The sequence below is a fragment of the Lathamus discolor genome, chromosome 5, assembly GCF_037157495.1.
Source record: "Lathamus discolor isolate bLatDis1 chromosome 5, bLatDis1.hap1, whole genome shotgun sequence".
NCBI lineage: Eukaryota > Metazoa > Chordata > Aves > Psittaciformes > Psittacidae > Lathamus > Lathamus discolor.
The window spans coordinates 69,320,190-69,342,816 of NC_088888.1; the positions used below are offsets into that span (position 1 = coordinate 69,320,190).

Genomic DNA, 22,627 nt, shown 5'->3' on the forward strand with positions numbered 1-22,627 from the left:
TTGTTTCTATATGCTTATTTGCAAGACTATAAACTCAGATTATTTAAATCTGTCATTATCACACTGAATTGGGACTGATCTGTAGAAGAGCCTATAGGAGATGAGAGAATTCAGTTTGACTCCTCTTTTTAGTATGAAAAATTGAAACCTAGAGCTTGAGTAATTTCTGTGAAGTTGGTTGTGAGGTTTGTTAGAGGTGGGAGGTGTATCCAGTTATCCTAAATTTCGGTTTGTTTATTTTCTTGTTTAGGTGTTATGAATGTGATGAAGAGCTGTCAACACACTGCAACAAAAAGGTTTTGGCTCAGATAGTTGACTTTCTTCAAAAACATGGTTCCAGGGCTGAACCGAGTAAGTTTACATGAATAGTTTTATGTGGAGAGATCTGTAAGTTACTGCCTCTAAAAATCAGCATTTCAGATTTTTAGTCATGTTAAATGTACAACTGAAAAATTGTATATGGTGCGAGTATAATGCAATTGGTAATTGCACTTACTTGCGCAAGTAATGCCTGTCAAAACATGCCATTTTTTTTCCTGCAATGTGGTTACATTTAAAAAAATACTTTGGGCACTGTAGGACAGTTTTTCCAAGTTTTCTCTTTAATGAAGAAAGTTTATTGTAAAGAAGTTATCTTAAATAAGATGCCATATAAATTAATGCACAAAAACTATATAGAAGCATAAAATAATTATATTTTCCTAGTGTGGGTGTGTCACATCTTAAAATTTTTGTTATTTAAATTTGTTTTCCACAGTTAATTAAATTTGTTTAAGTGGATTTTCTTGTACTTTGTTGATGGATGTAATGCTTTGTGTTCACTTATGTTACTGGGTTTTAATTGCTAGAACAAGCAATTGCCAAGGGAGATAAATTTGTTGACTGAAAGGGTAGTCAGGCATTGGAACAGGCTTCCCAGGGAAGTGGTGAAATCACTGTCCCTGGAAGTGTTCAAAAACCATGTAGATGCCCTCAGTGACATGGTTTAGTGGTAGACTTGGCAGTCCTGGGGTGATACTTGGATCTGATGATCTGAAAGGTCCTTTCCAATCTAGTTGAGTCTATGATTCTGTGACCCTCTCCACATGGCAGAGTATGGCTGTGCTGAGCAGTCTGGGTCCTGTTCTTGAGAGCTTTAGGAACATTGGTCCAAATATGATTTGTTGGGTTTTAAGTGGCAAGGAAAAGAGGAAAAAGCTGTTTACCTGGCTTGGTCTGTAGCTCTGGGCCAGGGTCCTCGCTGGAAGAGGATGGGAGACAGCTGTGTATTGATAAATATGGTGTGTGTCGGTTGGGAATTCCCAGCCAGAGTTGGCATTCTGGTTTCACTTTGATAAATATAACAGCAATGCATTTGCTGTTTTATGTCGAATACTTGGGCTGACACAGTTGGTACTTCCTCTAAATAAATGTAACTTAAGTACGATTTTTTTATTTTTCTTTAAATTACACTGCCTTTAAGGATTTTTTAAAAATTAAATCTGAAATTGAAATGTAATTCATGTTATTATCAAAAACACAAAGAACACAAAGTGTAACAGTGAAAATTAACTTTTCTATTAATAATTTATCATTTGGCTTTTTTTTAGTGTAGCATTTTGTTTCATGTTACAGTGATATTTGCAGTGTAACTGCTGTCCTTTAAATTATTAGTTGACTTAGATTTTTAAATTTATTTTGTGCATTCGGCCATTCAAAACATAAACTAATTTTAAATAAATGTAAAATAACTTGTGAATAATGTAAGTCTGACGGTGAATAGTTCATATTTCTCACTTAAAAATCAGTCTTGTGCTTTATTCCCATTGCTTTTCCATTACTTCGGGAGAAAGCAGCCCAAGTGAAGACACTTAATTTTCATATGAGAATGTGGCACTGTAGCAACAATTCGTCTTCTGTCTGGATTTCTTTCTGTTGTAACAACTGGTTGGCATGGTGCTTCATTAAAATTCAAATAGCACGCTGTAGAAATTTCTGCAGAAATGCAGGATGAACATGGATCTAAGTAACGGAGGAGGACTGCTAGGGTTTTTTTGGTTCTCAAAAGTGCAGGAGTCATTGAAAGATAAAATAATCAGCTTAAGCATGTAAGGGAGGGTTATATAGATTTCCTAATTAATGCGTCTTGGAAAATAAACAAAAGCGAAATGCTTGTCATTTGGTACTAATGTGGTGGAATAGTGTGGCAGCAGGATCCCTGCTTTTCACTCGGCCTCTCATAAAGATTCAACTTCACTTCAGCTGTAAAAATGTGCAAATTACATTACTACTACATGACTGACTTTTGTAATTACATTAAGCGATTGAGATAAATCCCAGTGCTGGGTTCCCAAAAGAATGCTTGCAGCTGTGTGATTTTCGCATCTGATCCTATGGTTTGTTGTACCCAGCAATGCCTGCTTTTTTTTTGTTTTCCTTTTTCTTGGTTTTGTTTTAGAGGAGTCTGTTTGGTTAAGAGGTCATGTTGGGCACAAGATGGAAGAATAAAGCAAGATTGCTTTCGAGGGTGTACCACCCAGAAATCTGTTTTGTGGAAAAGGTTAGCAGGCCATGATGATTTTCACAGAAAGGCAGGTGCAGTATTGTCCGTGTGGCACACTTGTGAGCTTCACATGGACATAATGCACATGTAGTACACAGAAACCATGCTGAGACATTGCGGTCTGCGTGCCTGCTCTTTTGCTGCAGAAAATAAATTGGCTTTCAGTCTTAAAAGTGAATATTACGCATATTTTCCTTTACAAAGGCCAAATTAGACATCGGTGGAGACATGAGATTGCACACTCTGTTTTTTTTTATAAAGCAGTTAATTAAATTGGTTTGTGTGGCAATAGAATAAGAAGGAAGAATATTTATCCTCAAATTTTGTAGTTAAATTTATTATTGGGAAGGTCAAGCAGAGGAATGAGATTTTGCTCGTAAGTTCAGCTGCTCAGATTTGCCAGTAGTGAAAGTCAGAAACTTGATCTCTGTTTTAATGGACATAACTGATGTAAAGCAAAGATTAAAAAATATGTAAGTTTGCAGTACAAGTAATAGGTGTTAACTGGTAAGGAAAGACAAAAAGTATGGTGAATAACTTTTCAGATTTCTATTCATCTGTGGATGTTAGCATTTGACAAAGAATCACACTGAAAAAAATGGTAGTTTGGAGCTTGAGGTCATGTTAGTCCGTTCTATCTACTTAAAAGAAAATTACCTAGCAAAGTAAAGCAGAGTATTTTGATTCTCTATATATGAAATACGCTTCAGCAAAAAGACATTTCTGTTGCTGGTCATAAGTTTTCTTTCAAGTTTACTTCCCTGTTAGGGGATGCTGTTAATGGTGCACATTGCAAAGAAATGAAAACCTAATAATCGGCAAAAAAAGTTTTAAACGTTCTGTCATTTTTCTTCACAGAGTCTTCCCTTTCCTGTGCACATACGTATTTACTTGTGAGGTGTACCACAAGTCATGTGAGTGTAGGGATCAAAACTGGTACTTGAGTAGCTTGCTCTTTCACATTCTGCAGGTGTGTTTTCCAGTTTATAACATTCCAGCAGAATCAGGGAAATAGAATTGCCATTTGGAATCTTTAATTTGGCAGGATTGTAACATTGCAAGGAAGATTGGGCTTTTCCAATGTAAAGCTAGTGACCATTTCAGAAGACAGCCGTGCTGTTTTGCTAACAGATCGTGTTATTGTACAGTATTGAAAAAAAATCAATTTTTTTAAATGAAAAGGGAGTGCCAGACAATTTAGTAGCATTTCATAATACAGCATGATGAGAACTTGGTAAAAGAAAGGCAATTTATTAACCTTGCTTTTACTGTGAAGACCTTCAGCTGATGTACCACAGTTGTACTCAGGAGAAAAGGCTTGACCTTGGAATAAAAGTGCATATTCCTGGAACTCTCATTTTTAATTAAAATTAAAAGTTGCATTGAAAAGATGAGCAAAACTGCTTACTCCCCTGCCTGAAAGAAACATTGGATGTCATTTGTCTTTTTGCTTGCATACCATCTGCACTCCCAAGCACAGCTCAGTTTCAGCAAGGGTGGTACAGAAGCCCATGTGCCTGCGAATTTGAAATACTGGCAAAACAAATTGATACGGAACCTGTGATAAGTTTTCTGAACGTCTTTTGCAAGTGGATGTGCGAGCACCGTGTGCTTTTGTGCACCTGGTACGGTGACTTGCTTTGCTTCATGGACTGAATCATTGTCTGTATTAATGTTGGGCTTAGGAATCAGTCACATATCCATGAGGCTGGTGCTGTGCAACTGTGGGACAAAATGATGTTCCCTGCATTCAGAGAGCTTGCTAGACAAGAGGGTAGGTGAGCAGAAAAAAAGCTGAAGAAGAGTGGCAAGAGAAGGCAAGAGCTGTAGCAGAGGAGCAGTCTTTGCTGTCCTCTTTCCTGTGGGTCTAGTTGGAAGTGGGTTTGCTAGCATGGGGGAGAGCAGGGTGACGTCAGGAAGTTTTGCCAAGCATGAAGGCTGTGCCTATGCACAAATGCGGCTGTGTGAGAGCCAGAGAGTGCTGGAGGTAAGCATCAATGGCCAGATTGCATGGGGCCTTTGGGCAGTCTGGTCTAGTGGAAGGTATGCCCATGGTAGAGGGTTTGGAACTAGATGATCTTTAAGGTCTCTTCCAACCCAAATCATTCTAGGACTCTGTAGTTCTATGGTGGGACTGTAGGCAGTCACTAACCTGGTGCCTAGGAAGAGGTGGTCAGTAGGGTGTGATAAGTAGAATGGAGAGCTGGGCAATGGGTCCTGGGAGAGTGCTCCAGCAGGGCATCTCAGTAGCTGGGTACCTTTCGTCAAGGGAAAAGGAGGTTTTGGTGATCTAGGCACAACTTGGGTGAGAATTTTCCCAATGTGACTGGATTAGAAAGGCCACCTCTACAACAAAACTGCAGAAGTAGTCTGGCGGAGAGGTGCAGTCTGAATGTGTGAGCCCCAAAACAGTCACAGTTACGTGTGCTGTCCCCACTGCAGAGATGGACAGAGGGGTTGAAGGTCACCATGTCAACTCTTAAAAGATGTAATAGCTACAGACAGAAATCAGTCTATGAATTTAATTACTCTGTGCCTTTCACCCACCTTGCTCTCATTAATGTTAACAAAGTCTTTTATAACAGGTATTATTGCATACAGATGGATGGTTTGGACTACTTTATTTCTCCTGTTTGGAGCTGAAGGCCCTTGTGGGCAGCAGCAGACAACAGCCATTTCGATGGAATCATTCTGCTGGGCTCCTTGTTGTGTCTATACTGGCTTAAAAGTAATTTTTCATATCCAAAAGCATGCCTGTTAAAACATTACAGGGTAGAGAGATTGAGTCGGCAAGAGTCCATGAAACAGTTCAGTGCAAATTCACTTTAAAAAATTACATCTTAGCCTTTTGATTAATAGCGTGCTTGTAGCCTTGGGTTAATCTTGCAGAAGGACCCTCCAGCCCCAATCTGTAGAAGTATTTAGCTATCATAGTCATTACCAGCATCTTCTATTAAGACTGACCAACTCTTCACATGTCAACTAAACATTCAGCTTCAGGCCTGTCTGTCATGTATCACTGAGCTGGGGACACTGAGCAGACTTAAATTAAAAACTGCTGTCCTTCCTCTGTCTCTGTATATGTCCTTAAAAATATCTGCATGGAATAAGGGAAGCAGCAGCTAACGTTTGTGTAGTGGCAAAGCAACGTTTTTCTGGCAAGACTGTTTCACAGATAAAACCCCAGTAAAACGTCACATGGATCGTGTTTGTAAAATCCTTAAAAAATCAAGAGAGAGTAATTAAAACTTTCTGCAGGAAAGGAGGTTTATAGACTTCAGTAACAACATCTTCATTTACTGTTAGATTTCTTAATTTATTACTAGTTTTCCTGTTCCTGTACTAATTATCCAGCTTTGTGCCAGTCGGATGTCTGGTTCTCATTTATTGTCCTTTATAATTGCATATTCATCCAGCTCTTATCGCAGAACTGGATGCCTCGGCTTTGTTTTCCCTCCCTTAAATAATTTATATGTAAGGTTCAGCAAATGGAACCTTGCTACTTGTGTGAAGCTGCCATTTAACCATGAAGTGAAATGCTTTTATCGAGTTTGCCCTGCAGATATGGTCCGCTGTGGCAGTGCTGTCCATATTTGGTGGCTGTGCAAGGAGAGCCAGGTGGTGCTGCAAAGCATAGCACAGTGAAGCGTGGACAGATCTAGGTTTGACATTTGTCATCCTGTACTGCTGAAGGGAAGAGAAAAATCTGCTTTTCCATATGCTTATGGTTTAATTTTTGCCTGCAGTTTTGTCCAGATGGCCTTGTGAACATTGTTTACTTTAAGATGCTGTCCCAGATGTTTTTGAATGCCGATGGATAAATGCAGCAACTGTGGTATACTAATACACAAATTATTTACACAATTTTGGCTTTCCCCCCCCCCCCTTTTAACCATCTCTTCTCCCCAGCCCTGCTCTGTATGGCACTCTTCCATGGGGAAGAAGTCTCCTCTTACACTGTGGAATTTCTGGGAGTGAGCACTGCCTTCTTGTTGCAGACACTTGGAGCTCCCATTCTCCTGCTATGATTCTTCTGGAGCTCTCTGTGGGTGGACAAGTCTCAGACATTGTAGTGTGCCCCTTGAGAATGTGTCAGTTAAAAGGTGTTACTGGACGTAGCCCATAAAGCAGTGACTGAGGGTGTGAGCAGCTCCTGAGATGTTTGTCAGTCATTGTGCTGAAAAACACTGTCTCCTCTTTCATGGCGAAATTGGTCTCTTAGTTTGCCCTTGTACTGTCTTAATTTTACACACGAGTGGAAAGGAGAGTATTTTAAAGCTGTGTAAGTGGTATAACCGAGAACATTTAAAAATGTTCCTGATCAGCAAAGCACCTCTAACTGCATTTTGACAAACTTGGGTACAATTTGAAAAAATAATTATGCCTTTATGGCACTATAGGGTGCAGACAGACTGCATCAGAAGCTTGTTGCCAGATACAGTAGATATTTTAATGACTTCTTCTTTATTTAATTATATTTTTTCATCTTGTAAGCATGAAGCTACCTAGGAGTATACATAAAAGAACCTTTTGGCATGAGCATTTCATTAACATAAATAGGTCTGTTAGTTATTTCTCAAGAATACTGTAATGAGACTTCAATGTGAAACTCATTAAAACAAATACATGAATTCATATGTCAAGACAGAGATTGCAGCATCACAGCTCTTGGCATTTATTAAGTCCATAACTCGTTTACATTGACATGCATTGTTAATCAATATTTAAGACACTGCATATGTCAGTAATGTTCACATTTAGTTTTGCAACCATGAAGATATGAAAGTTGCTAGTAGAATTCCAGGCTAAATATTGTTATCTCAAGTCTTTCCATTACCTCTAGGCTACAAGTTAATGACTGTCTAACTTTGCTGCCCCTCATCTATTTAAATAATAAGGGAAATAGGGAAACGTGGATGTTATACTGGTAGCATATTCCACCACAGATGTATGACATTTTTGTGGTTTGAAATTAAAACACTAGCGCTGTATGTGTTTGGGCTGTGTTATCAGTTCGTGAGGCTGTGACAAAGGGAGGTGGGTCAAGGAGCAAATGTAGCTTTTGGGGAAACTGATAACAACTCCAGTTTGGCTGTTCACTGAGTTGTATGGGGGAATTCAAACAGAGTGCAATAATTGATAAAGGCTTGCAGCATTCAGGTGGCAACTTTTGGTTACCTCTCTTCAAAGGCGTTTGATGTTTCCAGTGTGTTTAATGAATGTGCATCTTAACTGCCTATTGTTAATAAATTAATAGAGGCCGTTTGGCTTTATTGCTTGGCTAGTTGAAGAAGTTACAGTTTCACTATGTGAAAGTTTTTGTTGGATATATGTAGTTGTTGGGGGATCCCTCTCCCCCCCCAGAAGTTTAACTGCTGATGAGGTTTTTTTGTTTGTTTTTTTTTTATTTTTTCAGATTTCATAAAGCAGTTTAGAGTACCATCGAGATGTGTTTCTGCGTATATTAAAAATGATAATCATAATCCATGGAAGAGCCAATGTGATTAAACTATGAAATTAGTGTTAAAATTATTAAAAGTAATTATAATTGTACAATGATAGTATTATTAACATATAGTTTAATTATAGGTTCATCAAAAATCATACGACTCCGTGAAGAGAACAGTGAAACTAGTGAAATATTGAAAGGAAAAGGTTCTGGAAATGGTGCATCAGTTCCAGTTAAAGGAATAAATAATTTGGGAAATACGTGCTTTTTTAATGCTGTCATGCAGGTAAGATGGAAAGATCATACAGCTTTCTCTTAATAAATTTCAGAAATACTTAATATGTATAAACTGTGGGCTTCAGAAAAGGTTCTGACTGTTACCAGTATTCATTCTGCTTTCTGAAGGTCCTTTTCAAATTCTTTTTATTCCTTGCTGTCCAAGATATATTTCCTATTATAACAAAAAAGGATTCCTGGATCAGTAGCATTTTTTGCAGTAACGAGGCAAATGAAAATGTCAAAGTGTTTTACACACTGCGTATGTGTGTGGGTTGTACTCTAACATATGGTTTTATTTGTAGTTCAGCATTAGTCGTCATGAGTAATGCACAGTATTTACCATACTGGTGGGTGTGAAAAGTGGTACTTTATGCATAATGTAAATGGCTTCACAGAGCATTGTGGTGATTTTAAGCCCCTACAAGCAATGCAGTTATAAAAGTACTTTTATTGATTATGGTTGGTTTTTTTTCTGACCAGAATAAGAGGAGTGAGCTATACTAATACATTTTTAGTGTACAACTAACTCAACATCCTCAAAAAAAGCAGCAGTCTTAGTAGGTTTTATATTGGACCATCCTATTGCTTGTCACAATGCATCCTGTATGCCTGCAGGCAAGAGTGAATAAATCATAGCTGAAAGAGAGCTGCTACAAAAGTGTTCTGAACTGGCAAGCTTTACCTTGTGTTTATGGTGGTGATTACAAAACTCAGCAAACATGTGTATTGAGTAGAATTACTGCAAATTGTTCTCTGTCCATACTTAAGGCACTGTAGAAACTTCAGTGATCTGCAGTCAAAGTTTACCAAAAATAAAGAAACAAAGCTGAGATATGTTGGTTTCTCTCTTAAATTCAGAGAGGTAATGCTTTTCAGTGTTCCCAAACCTTCGTGCTTCTTGGCGCATGATGGAGGGGATCTAGAGAAATAAACAATTTCTGATACTAATGCCCTCACTATAAATAAAATAAAATAAAAAGTATAATAAAATACCTTGTTGTTCAACAAAAATAACAAAGTTATTACTAGGAAGCTATTTTGGAATTACAGAAAAAGAAGTAGATACAATTTTAGAAACAGTCTGAGATCAATGATCTCAGCTCATATAAGGGTGATACCTGCTTTTTATAGTAGTCTCATTTAAACCTCAGTTGTACATGTATATTATGAAATATATATGGTTTTGTCTATCCCTGAAGCTAGAATTTACATCTAACACAAATGTATAGTTGAAAGATTAGCTTATGTTTCTTGGGTTTGTTTTTTTGTCTTTAAGAACTTGGCACAGACTCACGTACTAAATGAACTGATGTATGAGATGAAGGAGAAAGGAACAAAGTTAAAAATCTGTCATACTTCAGACTCCCAATTGGTGAGTATGCAGTGAGAAATACAAATTTGGGGCGACGTGGGAAGAAGCTGAAGGGTGGGAAATCACACTCTTCTTGTTTCTTTTGCTTTTTAATTGTTTTAGCTGCTTTATGGTATCTGTGAGCTCACTACTTTTACAATACTAGTTATTCAGCTGTGGAGGAGGAATAATCACTTCCTTTCACATCTTGTGACACTGAAGTAGCAAAAAATGCCTGACCTTAAGAAAGAGTGATTGGCTTATTTTGTTTCCCGTTTCATTTCTTCAGTGTGAATGTATGATAGAGGAATTAGTATATATGGCTCTAGAAAGTGTTCATGAAATATTTTATTCCAGTCTGTCCAGCCCTTCATTGGTAAGCCTTTTAGGATGTATTGTGGTAAGGCTTTTAGGATATATTGTGGCCTTCACAGGCCAGAGGATTAAACTGGGAGAACTAAAATTTTGGTGAGGACCATATTTCTTGTCCTCAAGTTCCATTCAGACAAATGGGGAAGACTCTTGTGGTTATTATCAAAGAATATATACTGCTGTTCCAGGTTGTATCTAAAGAAAATTGCTAAAGAAAGCAGTTTACAGAGGATTTTTTTATTATTTTTCCTTTTTTTTTGCTCTTTCCTGTGAGCTTTCTGGTGGCAGTGAGGGCCGAGGGGTCGGATTCTGTTTCAGCTACCTCTGAGATGAAGATTTCTGTATGTTGCTGTCAGTGATGTTCATAGCTTCTCCAGGCAAGAACAGTGTGGAATTCACTGTGTTGTTGCGTGTATTTCCTCCAGTATTTCCTCTGAGCAGCCGCATGTTTCACTAAGTTATCCTGAGCCACAAAAGAGGTCTGGAGCTTGTTTGTGCCTAGAGACTTAGAAAGCCAGTGGTATGTTGGCTTATTTGCTTGATGCAAAACTTGCACAGCCGTAAGGCTGAAAGGTTTATTTTTTTTTTTTTTTGTTTAATGAGAGTGTTTACAATGTAAATGAGATCTTTGGAAAAAAGACTGTGTTTTCTGGTCTTTGTATGTCAACACACAATTAGAATGCTTCAGCAGTCTAACTAATGCTAATGGAGAAATCTCAGCTTCCTGCTTGATAGAAGGTATTTTTCTACCTTTAGATAGTTCATGTAATGCGAATACCTTATATCTATGTGTATTCCTAGTGCTTACGTTTTGTGTGGATCTCCTTTCTGGATGAGGCAGCCTCTCTAATTGTTTGTTTGACAGTTGTAATCTGTTTTTGTGAGAGTCAGGCCAGGTAGTAGGAAGCCCTGTGGTCATGTATGAACCTGGGAGCATGTTAGGTAGAGCTGGTGAGCTATGGCTGTTGAGACACACGTAGAATGTAAGCAATGCAGGAGTGTCTCCTGCTCTGAGACTGACTGGGTTAGCTGCTGACCGGCTTCTTCCAGCCCCTGGGCCTGCTGGCTGGGGCAAATCCCACACCAGGATGGGCTGTGCGGAATGCGTCCTGTGCCTGTTCCTCGCTGCCACAACGGACCTGCAGGGTCTGCTGTCGGCTCCTGCTGTGAACCACTGCTGGTGCTTACCTGGCAGCTCATGTCTGAAGGAACAGGCTATGTTTCTGTGGCTGTCGGATGTGTGGAAATCTCAGTGTGTGGCTCAAAGGTCAGAGGCCACCGCTTAACCCCGTAAGGTTGAGCAGACAAAGTGCTACTGGGCCCCAACTCATGCTGGCCCATCGAACAGGCCACCTGTGTTGTCTCTCCAACTGAATTTCAGTGCACATGGGAGTGAGAGTAAAGTGGGTAATACAGGAGGTAGTCTGTTTCTGTGAGAATCAGACTGGCTCATTGACACGCCTTGTTTCTAAAACTAGCAGTTACCAACCAATTTACTTGGCAAATATTGTTTGGCTTTATACTGTTACTGCTTAAGTAATAAGCTTTGTCTTCAACTATTTCAATCATATAGGTGACATCAACATTTCAAAAAGAGAAAAAAACCCCAGAACACTCTAAGTCTGAAAGTTGTATTTTTCTTTATCATAAATCTACTAACTTGAAATAAGTCCTTTATATCATTAACTTTGAAATCTGATGTACAATTTACCTTTGCTTTGAAGGATCCTCTGGTGGTAAACCTCTCAAGCCCAGGACCTTTGACTTCAGCGATGTTCTTGTTCCTTCACAGCATGAGGGAGGCTGGCAAAGGTCCTCTTTCTCCCAAAGTGCTGTTCAGCCAGCTTTGTCAAAAGTATGTATTGTCAATATCTTTTACTTGCTTATCTAGTTTCAGTTTCCGGTGATATGTTTCTAAATGTGTCGTGTCTATTGCCCTTTCTGAGATGTCATTAGATTTTTACCAGGTAGTCCAGAAAGTCTTTGTTTTAAAGTTGCAGGGCTCCTTATTGCACACCAGGGTTGTACCCACTTGCTCTTCAGATATATGGCCCAGTCCAGAACCAGTAACTTTCAGTGGGCTTTGAACCAAGTGAGGGGGCAGAAGAAGGTGTGGTAAAACTGAAGAAAATAGAATTACCTTTCAGGTTTTGTTGTATATTAGCATAAAGCTATGCTAATACTGCAAAGTGTATGTAGGTATTTTATAAAAAAAAAAAGGGTAAGCTTTAAATGGGAAACTTCTGCTATGATGTCTGACCTTGGCATCAATTCAAAATTAAAAAGGGTCTAACAAGTAAGGACTTGAAGCAGTACTGAAATGGCATATGGCTCCAGATTGCAAAGAGCTTACAAGCCCTAAAGAAACTCCTGTTTCTTGGCGTGGAAAATGTTTACAGTGGTGCTTTGTAGGTGCCTTCAATTATGATGCAAGCAGTCTTGCCTTTTAAAACACCTGTAGAAGACCTACTCAAAAGTTGATACATGTACTTAAATATTGACTTTCCAAGTCATTCCAGGGTAACCTCACTCTGTAAACAGGGGTTTATGATCTGGTATAAAGAAATAAAAGTTTTTAGACTAGAGAAGGGACAATGTAATTCTGATAAATCAATTATTGTTTTTTCTATCTCCTCAAAATTAAACTTCAGAAACATAGTATTATATTTTTCTGTTGTACTTGACTCCTTTTGATTTTTTTGAGCTGTAAAAGGAAATGTGTATAAATTGTCCTTATAGTGATTTTGAGTCGAACAGCAGTGTTCCCTGTTTGGCATTATCTACCTGGAAGAAAAATAAGTTGTTTCTTCACTCCTTCTTCTGTTTCAGGGGTGACTCAAAAAATGTGATTATAAGAACAAAATTTGGCCAAGAAATGAAAGGGAAATGGTTAAATAAGAATAGTATTTTTTTCTCTGTAAGTATTGAGGACAGAAGGGAAAAGATGACGTAAAATATGTTTTGAAGCCCACCTTAGCAAACTCATTGTAAAATAATCACGATTCAGTACACTTCAGATGGCACTGTATTTTTTAAATTATAGCTATTTTGTATTTGGTCTTCTTTCTGTGTATGTGTGTTTGTGTTGTCATCAAGTGATGTCTACACAATGTATTGGTATTAAATCTCAGATACCTAGTTCTTTTTTTTTTTGTGGTTGTTTAACATGGGCATATACCATTTTACCAGCTAAAATTGAAACATATGTTAATGTGGGCAGCAGACTTGCAGACTTTTGCTGTTTAGACATCTATCTGTCGGCTTCTGCCATTTCTTGCCTTCATTCCCACTTCTTTCTTTTGTTAGCCTTGCAGAACACAACTTGGATATAAATGCTTTCTAGATCTAGTATCAATAACAAAAGTGTCAGCCACATCCTATTGGCAAGAAGTTAAGTGTTCATGGGCAGTAAGAGGCTGCACAGGTATGACAGAAGGCTTTGGTCTTTTGATTATTTTGTTGTTGATGGTGATGTAAGAAAGAGAAGAAAGGGAGAATGTCAGCAAAATCAGCAGTCTGCAGTGGTGGAGGTATGATATATTAACTTAAACAGTATGAGTGAAGCTTTCTGTTATGCCATTTTTATGAAGGATTTTTAAATCTTTTAAAGATGGCTTTCTACTCTGTAGCAAAGCTGAAATGGAGGAGAGGTCATGGCAAGATTGCATGAGTCCCAGTTAGAAAGAAGTCTCTGTTGCTGCAGCATTCTCCATAAACTGCTTTTTGAATCCTGCCAAGAAGTCATGTTAATGATAGAATCATAGAATAGTTACGGTTGGAAAGGACCTTAAGATCATCTAATTCCAACCCCCCTGCCATGGGCAGGGACACCTCACACTAGACCAAGTCACACAAGGCTTTGTCCAACTTGACCTTGAACACTGCCAGGGATGGAGCATTCACAACTTCCCTGGGCAACCCATTCCAGTGCCTCACCACCCTTACAGTAAAGAACTTCTTCCTTATATCTAACCTGAACTTCCCCTGTTTAACCCATTACCCCTTGTCCTATTGCTATAGTCACTGATGAAGAGTCCCTCTCCAGCATCCTTGTAGGCCCCCTTCAGATACTGGAAGGCTGCTATGAAGTCTCCACACAGCCTTCTCTTCTCCAGGCTGAACAGCTCCAGCTTTCTCAGCCTTTCTTCATATGGGCTCAGTGACCCAGGAATTGTCTTCCCAGTCTTTACCTTAACAGTGTTTTGAAAGTTGCTTGTAGCTTGCAAAACAGGGACATGCACACTGAGTGGTTCTTCAGAGTACAGCTGTTTTACTTAATAATTAGTATAGTTGCTTCCCAATCCTACTAGGCTACTTGCAAACACGAATGGTTGAAATGCTGAAGCTGTCAGCAGGTATGCTGCTGTTCTTTATATACTTAGATTTATCTACTTGGCAGGGCTGTTATAGTATGCTATCTAGCCAAGAAGTAAAAAAGCAATTTAAAACAGTTTCCTAATAACATCTTTCTCATGTGTAGCAGCAGGCTGACCCTTTAAAAATGGTTGCTTTTCCCTGATGACATAATTGGATTATATATATTATACAAATTTTTATTAAATTGATATTGATAAGTTTGGGTGGGGTTTTTTGGGTTGGTTTTTTTTTGTGTTGTTTTTTTTTTAAATCTAGGTGAATGGTGACATGTTTTGATGTTGGATCAGTTGATGCAAGGTATAGTAAAGGTAGCTGTATAACTGAACACCTAACACTTGCCCTCATTTCCAGTTCAGTGCTGGAATAATGCTTCTGAATTTAGTATCTGGAGTTGCTCTTTTTGATGCCATTGTAGGACTTGAGGACAGCACCTGCTTCAGATACTGCAGTATGTGAGAGTTTGAATGCTCACATTTGAACTGGGCATCCTCGCTAAAAAGTAGAAAAGTGCTAAGTGAAAGAAGACCTAAGGAATCAGGTAAGGAAGGGAATGCTAAAAAGGAGTGGCAAAGGCATGTAGGAAAGTGGTCAGGTGTGGGCAGAGAGCCTGTAAAGAAAGGGAGCAGGTGCTGCCTTGTTCAGCTGCAGCTCTGTCACAGCACTGGGTAGGATCCCAAAACCTGCAAGTGAGAAACTCTGGAAGTGGATGCGTATTTGCTGCTCAAAAGCAGTAAGAGAACTGGGACATTGGCCTTTCAACTGCAGACCACTTCTGTAAGAGTCTGTGGAGATCGCAGGGTGAAGTTCATTGTCTTGTGTACGAAAGGGTATTTGTGGTGCCTTTTTTTATTAAATAACAAAAGAAAAAAAATGATACAGAGTGTTAATTTTATCAAGTGGTGGGGTAGCCAGGTTGAAGAAGGGGAGAAGATGAAAAGAAATGGATGAATCTTTCTGTAGCAACTGTTTAGCGTCTGGTACTAATTCATCCACTGTTAATTTTGTTAGTGTTGCAGCTGTCAGATGTTCTGTGAGGACAGATTGTGAGCATAGCTACGGGGCCCTTCTGTTAGTTTTCCACTATGCTGAATATCAGGACTGCAGACTTCTGACTTATCTGGAGACTTAGTGATTAATGCAACACTGATGTATTAAGAGGACATGAATTTTATTTCTGTTATTTGTTATGATGGAATAATTTTATTGGTGGAGGGAAGCTTAGGTTTGTGTAGCCAGTAAATGTTCTAGCATATAAGTGATGAGTCCAGAAAGTACTTAAGAGAATTTAGCTGGTTTGAACCTTGACCAAGTAATTATTTATAGGGGTATTATATTGCTACATTAGCATGCAGGGAAAACTACTTGCCTGACAAAGATTTTACTGGTCATAGGTCTTTCCTCCCTAAGGAGCATTCATCCTTCCTTCTCAGGTGAAGAAAGAACTTGAGACAGAGGTGGGACTGACAGAACGGAGGTCACGCCAGTTAACGCTATTAATTAGTTTTGGAGGGAAACCTAAACAATGCTTGGAGCATTTATCCCCTCTGAGAGGAAATGCCAAATGAAACTGAGGTAAAGATTTAAAGGGTGAAAGAAACAGTATTTTTCATATTAATTAGGAGTCTTTTTGAGCCTTTTCTTTTAAAATAATATTGGTAGAGAGAAGAACATCTTTTTAGAAAGGATTTCCAAATTGCTTATTTTTCTCTTTTGACTTTTATCATCTAAAGGTAATAGCAGTAGAACACAGTTGATACTTCCTTGGCCAGTTGTGCCTCCACATTCCTTGTTGACGGTGCTGTGTCATGTTCAGGACTTCACTGACAGAGGAGATTGAATCTTCTCTGTGCAGCTGAGAGATTGCACATTTTATTTCAGTTGGCTGTGTCAGAGTTTCCTTAATTTAGGTACAAGTTAACAAAGCTGGATGTTTATGAGTGCAAAGCAGATGAATGGCATATGTAAGTAGTGTGCAATGGCAGGAATCATCTGCACTTGTTCCTGAGTTTTGTGTTCACTCCTACTCCAGAGGAAGACCTGTGCAGCATTTTGGACAACACAAGTATTTGCAATGCATGTGGTATTGGTGAGCTGTGTAAGCTATGCTTGTAGATACAGTGAAGGAGAAAAGCAGTAATTTTATGAGGTATATTGGAGATGTATCCTTAGTAGCAATGTTTATGTTGAATGGAATAGAGCATTATAAGTTAAAGCCAGTTTGGAGCTTTAGGGAGATGTAACAAAAAAAGGAAGCCTTCATGTAAAGAGGGACTTCAATGATGGGAGTTTAGGCTGGTGAGGACATGAAAAAGAGGCATGACAGCAAAAGAAGACAGTAAATGATAGAAGATGAATTAGCTGTTCTTATTTAGCTGCCGTCTTAAGAGTTCAGGGAGCTGTCTGTGAAACTGAAAGGCAACGGATTTAGAGCCAGGGGAAAAGGGATTCTTTTAGGTGTTTTATAGAGCTAACCTGTGGAACTTGCTATCACAGAGCTCTGCTGAAAAATAATAGCAGTACTTAAAGAAGAGTTAGACATCCATATAAAGAGAAACCATTTTTTATAGGGATGCAAGGCCTCATGCATAAAGGCCTTCACTTACCTAACAGCTGGTAGGAAAAAAAATTCCCAGACAGGTATTTTCATTATTTGGTATGAAAGAATTGTATTTTCCCTCTGATTGTTATGTGGGAAATGGTTCTGTTGTAGCATCACGTCAGCTATTATATCCATTCAGAGCTATGTTTAACAAGTGCTTTTTGCACAGGTACCAGAGATCTGGTGCATTGCAAGAAAGAGATACTGCCTCATTTTCTTTTTTTTTTGAGGGGAAGATGAGACAAAAAAAGATTGAAAGAACTCAGCCAGCATGTCCAAAGGAGAGCTAAGTGCTGTCTGTCCATGCCGTCAAGATACATCAGGCGCGTCTGGTGTTATTCGTTCATTACATGTTGGGGCAAGCCCATGTTTGGTTGGGCTTTTTCTTACCGAGTGCCTCACGGTAGCCAAGCTCTTATGTCTGTGGGGCAGGTTTGCGATGAGATTAATCATGATGTGAGGTTTCAGTCTCTTTTCTGTCACAGTGCAGCATGTAACTTGGGATCACTAATGAGAACCATTGCTTTAGGAAGAACAAAACTTTTCATTCTCTTCTAGCTATTCTATAATGCCCGTGAATAGGTATTAGATATTGTAACTGGGAAAGGTAAGTCTTGTGAATTGTGGTAACTTTTATAAACTGGTCTTTTCCATCTTCTTTTTTGTAACTTTCATTGGTAACTGCTCAGTCTTGAGGGATTAATGTCTTCATCTGCAGATAAGCAAAATTCATTCCTTCAGGCTGATGTTAGGTAAACATTTTCTTTGCTTCTCTATAGTGTATCGCAGTATTAAAGCGGTTCCTCTGCATTTTGCACTACTGGAGAAAATCAACTAGTATGGTCTGTTTTCTCTTCCAAGCACTTATTGTTTCTGAAGTTTTCCAAGGTATTAGGCTATCTTCTTATCAAAGACAGTAATTATTGAAAGGATGATTTTCGAAAGGATTTTTATTAGAGACAGTAAAGGTATGGGAGCTCTGTGCAGTATGATTGAATGACTGCAATTGTATCCCAGTTTTGCTTTTGAAGCATAGCTTAATTTCCCTCAAATGAATGTAAGATAAGAATTAAAAGTGTTAATGCTTAGAGGACTTTTTTTTGTTGTTGTTTTTTCTCCTTAAAAAAATTATGTTGTTACATTGTTATTAAAACATTCTAAGAAGTAGATGAACATGAGTAGTATTTCTTTAACTGACAGTCAAGCAGTTATAACTGGTTTCCAGCTGAGTAAGGAGAGGCTAGATAAGTAGCATGCATGTAGATGTCACAGTTGTCCTTCACCACTTATGGCCATTAGCAGGGGTTCAACCTGTTCTGTCATTATCCTGCTGACACTGTACAACAGGTTGTATTGCATTGGCACTGGCTTCCATATGTCAGCACATCTGTGAGCGGTCAACTCAACCAACCATCTTCAAGTCCCTCACTTTTGCCAAGGATCTTGCTTGAAGCATATTTTCAAGGAGACGAGAGTGCACATCTTTTAGTTGTCAGATTTCTGTGTATCAGCATGGATTAATTCCTTTTTTTTTTGCCTTCCCTCATACTGGTTTGTAAAGTGTAGGAAGTTTCCAGTAAAGGCATTGTGTGGTGTGAAATTCCCTCCCTCCTCTTTCTTTATTGTAGGTTTTTGGTTTTCATTTGTGGCTTTCCCAGAAAACAAATGCACTAATCTCAAATGGTTTTATACAGAACATGAGATATTTAGAATTATATGCATTACATAGCATGCTGTGTACATGAGTGACTGATTACATATACATTAAGCAATGTTAACAATTGCATCATTTGTCCAATTAAATGACTCAAACCTTACATAGCATCTTTACAAGTCACTTTCCCTGGCACTTCAGTTTTTAAGTGGTAGCTGTTACTGCCATTACTGTTATTGCCATTAAAATTCAAGCATGTAGATTGGTATGAGGCTGGAAGAAGATTTAGTACAAGTACAGAGAAGCTTAAATAATCTTGTCCTTGTAGATGTGCTGTGTGTTAGTAGAATGAAAGATGAAGAGAAATCAAAAACTTCCATAGCTGAGTTCTACCCCTCCCTGCCCCCCTTTCATTTAAACGAAATAAACTGTATGAAATGTACAGGCAAACTATTTTCCCTTGAACTATCGTTTATTAAATCAGTTTTCATCTGAAATGATTACTGTATGTTCATCAGTGGGAGGTTACACTGCAAACCATAAACAGTAACGAAGGTACATATGGGGCTTTTTTCTGATTTGCGTTGAAGATGTAGCTCTGTGAGGTGTGCCTACAATGAGAAAAACCTCCTGTAACATCGGTGCACTTCTTGCTTCTTTGTCAAGTAGTTACTATTTCCTTTTTACTGTAATGTCTCTTGGCCTGCTTCTGTGGCCAAAATAAAACCCAAACAAAAAAAATCTCTGTTAGTACCAGGATCCAGGTCATGTAAATGCAATAGTTTTCTCACTGTACACTGGAGCTATTAATGTGCCTATATTGGAGGAGAGAGCTGAATATACTCACTGATTCTCACTGTCACAGGAAAACAAGACATTTCTCATAAATAAAACTAATGATAACACTGTGGCTAACTAACTGGGTTTCTCAGAAGTGAACTGATACTGGCATCGAGGTTAAAAAAAGAGATTCTTTTAAATTCCTGGCCATTCAGTGAAACAATCAATGAGAAAACTGTTTTAGCAAACTGAAAAGTGAAACTGCATGCAGGAACATGTATTTTTTTTTTAAATGTATATTAAGTGTATTATTGGATCCAAAATAGAGTCAGTGTTTTTCAAAATGTATTTGAGGTTTTATAATCAAATTAATTGGAAATAAAACATTTGATTTTAATAGAAGAAAAAAAAATGTTCATAAAAACCCTAAAATGCTTCATTTCTAAGAGCAGTCCCTCAAGTTTAATTTTTTTTTAAATTTATTTGAAAATAATTATGTAGGTTGACCTGCACATGCAAAAAAAAAAAAAAAAAAATTGACTTTAAAGAGAATGCTTAAAAAAATCAACCACTCTGCTGATTGCAGATTTTATAGTAAGCCTCGCATGTAGAGCAGCATCATTGAATCATTGTAAACTAGGGATATTGTCAACTTTATGTCAAAAAGTAGATACAAAGTACAAGTGTGAGAGTGTTGTATTTGTAAATGTGAACACGTTGTTTTGCATATGCAGGTCCAGATTGATTCCACTTAATTTTAGGCACTGACCTTAGGTGCCTTGTCACCTTAGATCCTTCTCCAGTTACATCCCACACTGCCTTCAGGGAGCAGTTCAGAACTGAGACCCTTGTATCGCTTGCCTGCCTGTAGCTCAGAGCCACTCTGCCCCACTTCGCATCTTGACATCTTGCCCAGCTTGAAGTTTTACTGGCTTAGGCACATTGCATATTTGATGCATTCTCTGATTGCCATTAGTATCTCCTATCCATAAGCACAAGCTTCCACAGCAAGCCTGAGCAGTTTTAGTGTGTGAGTGGGAGAGAAACCTCACCTTCAGGAAACCTACAGCAGCTGAAGAGGGTGTCTGGTGGACAAGTAAGATCATTGTGCCCGGAGGAAATAGTGACACGTATTTACAGCTGGATGTACTGGTCATCCAGAGCATGGAGTCTGAGGCTGGAAATGAAAACTGGCTCAATATGTGTTTAATAAAATTGAGTAACTGAGTTGGTGGTTAGTTTCTCTGGCTGCTCTGCCAGTTTGATAAAATTCCTCACTTGGAGTTGCAAGAAGCTGGAGATGGAGGAGCCTTCTAGCCATGGTTATCTTAGTAAAGATAACACCTTAAGGCTCTGTCCCTGTAATTATAAGTGTATTTTGTAATTTCTGTGTAATCTATGCTGCAGTGAGTGGTGAAAAGGGGAATCTACAGTTTTTGAACAGCGATGATAGCTGTCTACTGATGTAGACTGTAAGGAAGGTTCTGCTAGCATGGTGAAACTCTACTGGCAAAGCTGTATTTTAGTCAAGCTATACCCAACAGGGTCAAAATGTTACTCAGATTGAAGTGCAGGCTTGTTGGTGTAATTGCTGCCACAGCAGGAGCTTCCAAAAGCCCCATGAGTTCCAGCAGGGATTTTACCTATTTGTACCCCTGGCCTCTGAAAGAGTCTGACGTAGACATTGTCTCATTAAGAACCTCCCAAGGTCAGTGTAAATTCTTCACTGCTTCTTTCATAGGGCTCCTCGATTTAAGGGGTTCCAGCAGCAGGACAGCCAGGAGCTTCTGCACTATCTCTTGGATGCAATGAGGATTGAAGAAACAAAGGTAACGTCTTTGTGTTTTTAAAGAACTTACTTGACTGTACAGTGAACTACTAGTCATTGCTTCAATGTTCTTCATATGTTCCCAATGTTTTAAGGATGTACTTAATGAAGTAAAGAGTGGCTGGTTTTGTTATTCTGAGAAAAATAATGACTTTATCTGAAAGATGTTGATAGGTTTTAAAGTTTCAGTCAGCATTAGAAAGAGTACGGTAAGTAGATCATGATTACTTTAGGAATCTCAATTGTTTTTAAAAAAAATGAATCAAAAAAGACTTTGGTGGTATCCTCTTGAAAGTGTGAAGAACTGCTTGTTTTATAAATACAGTGCTGCTTTTCATTACTTAAAATCTGCTTTTAAATATGCTGAGTATATAATTATATGAAAAATTACTTCATTATTTCTGTCTCCTGCACTGTTGAATGCAAGAAAGTGTGTGTTTGCTTGCTTGAACTATTTTGACTATATCACATTTCAGCTGCCTTAGTCTTGGACCCTCCTTTTCAGATTATATTTTGGTAAATATTCTTTGCCAAGTCTCAAAAGGAGGGCCTTAAATCTTGTATTGACCAGTGTACTTCCTCTTCCCTCCACTTAGTAATGCGACGAATGTCATGATCAGGATCAGGACTAGGACGCAGGAGCTGAATTATCTTGCAGATAAGATACAAAACTGTGTTTGAGCCCAGTTCCTGGCACTACAGCTGAACAAATTGCCATCCTTACGGAATATTAATATACCTTGATCTTGTCAGCTGTATGCTTGATCATAAACAGACCTACAGCGAGAAACAGCTGAACTTTGACATTGTCACATTTACAAGACTATGTGTTGAACAGGGCACACAACAGAAGCAGATGACTTCAGGTAGAAAGTGGGTGTCGTGTTTTTTGCAGTAGAGGGAATCTTCATTTTTTTCTTTGTTGATTTTCATGTAATAAAAGGTTGAACATGTATTTGCTTCACAAATGAGGATTCACTGAAAGCAGAATTACTACAATGACTAAGCTTCTTCAGTAGGCAATTGTGCTTTCCCTTCAAGTCAGTTTCACGAGTGAATGTGCTGTCATTATGATAACTTGCATTTGTGTTTGCCTTTTGAATCTTTTATTATTAGAGAGCAGTGACAGCTACAGAGCTGCCACAAAGGAGTGATAGAAGCCAATGAGAATTTTAAGTGACATTTGGGGCAGTATTTCTGTCACCCCATCACCAGGCAGAGAAAGGTTGGTCCCTACAATTACACCCCTCTGCTGCTGTACGGTGCATCACTGCAAACAGTCTTTATCACCTTGGGCTGCTCTGTCGTGGACAGTACAAGTAAAAGCACTCTATTAATTGTAATTATCCCGTGTTTCAGGTCTGTAGATGGTGTGACAAACACCAAATGTCAGGCC

The 22,627-nt window shown here is 38.6% G+C and overlaps 1 protein-coding gene across 4 annotated transcripts in view; it reads left to right on the forward strand.

Moving 5' to 3' along the window:
• The window catches only part of USP45 (ubiquitin specific peptidase 45), a 50,168-nt gene that overhangs the window by 12,944 nt on the left and 14,597 nt on the right, over window positions 1-22,627 (forward strand). For 3 of the 4 annotated variants that reach the window (XM_065681177.1, XM_065681180.1, XM_065681178.1), the window contains exons 5-9: window positions 251-351; window positions 8,132-8,277; window positions 9,547-9,642; window positions 11,718-11,848; window positions 21,145-21,232. In XM_065681177.1, the coding sequence (XP_065537249.1) occupies window positions 251-351; window positions 8,132-8,277; window positions 9,547-9,642; window positions 11,718-11,848; window positions 21,145-21,232 (562 nt within the window). Of the gene's footprint in view, window positions 1-250; window positions 352-8,131; window positions 8,278-9,546; window positions 9,643-11,717; window positions 11,849-21,144; window positions 21,233-22,627 lie in introns of those variants that run through there. The other variant, XM_065681179.1, reaches the window with a different exon arrangement.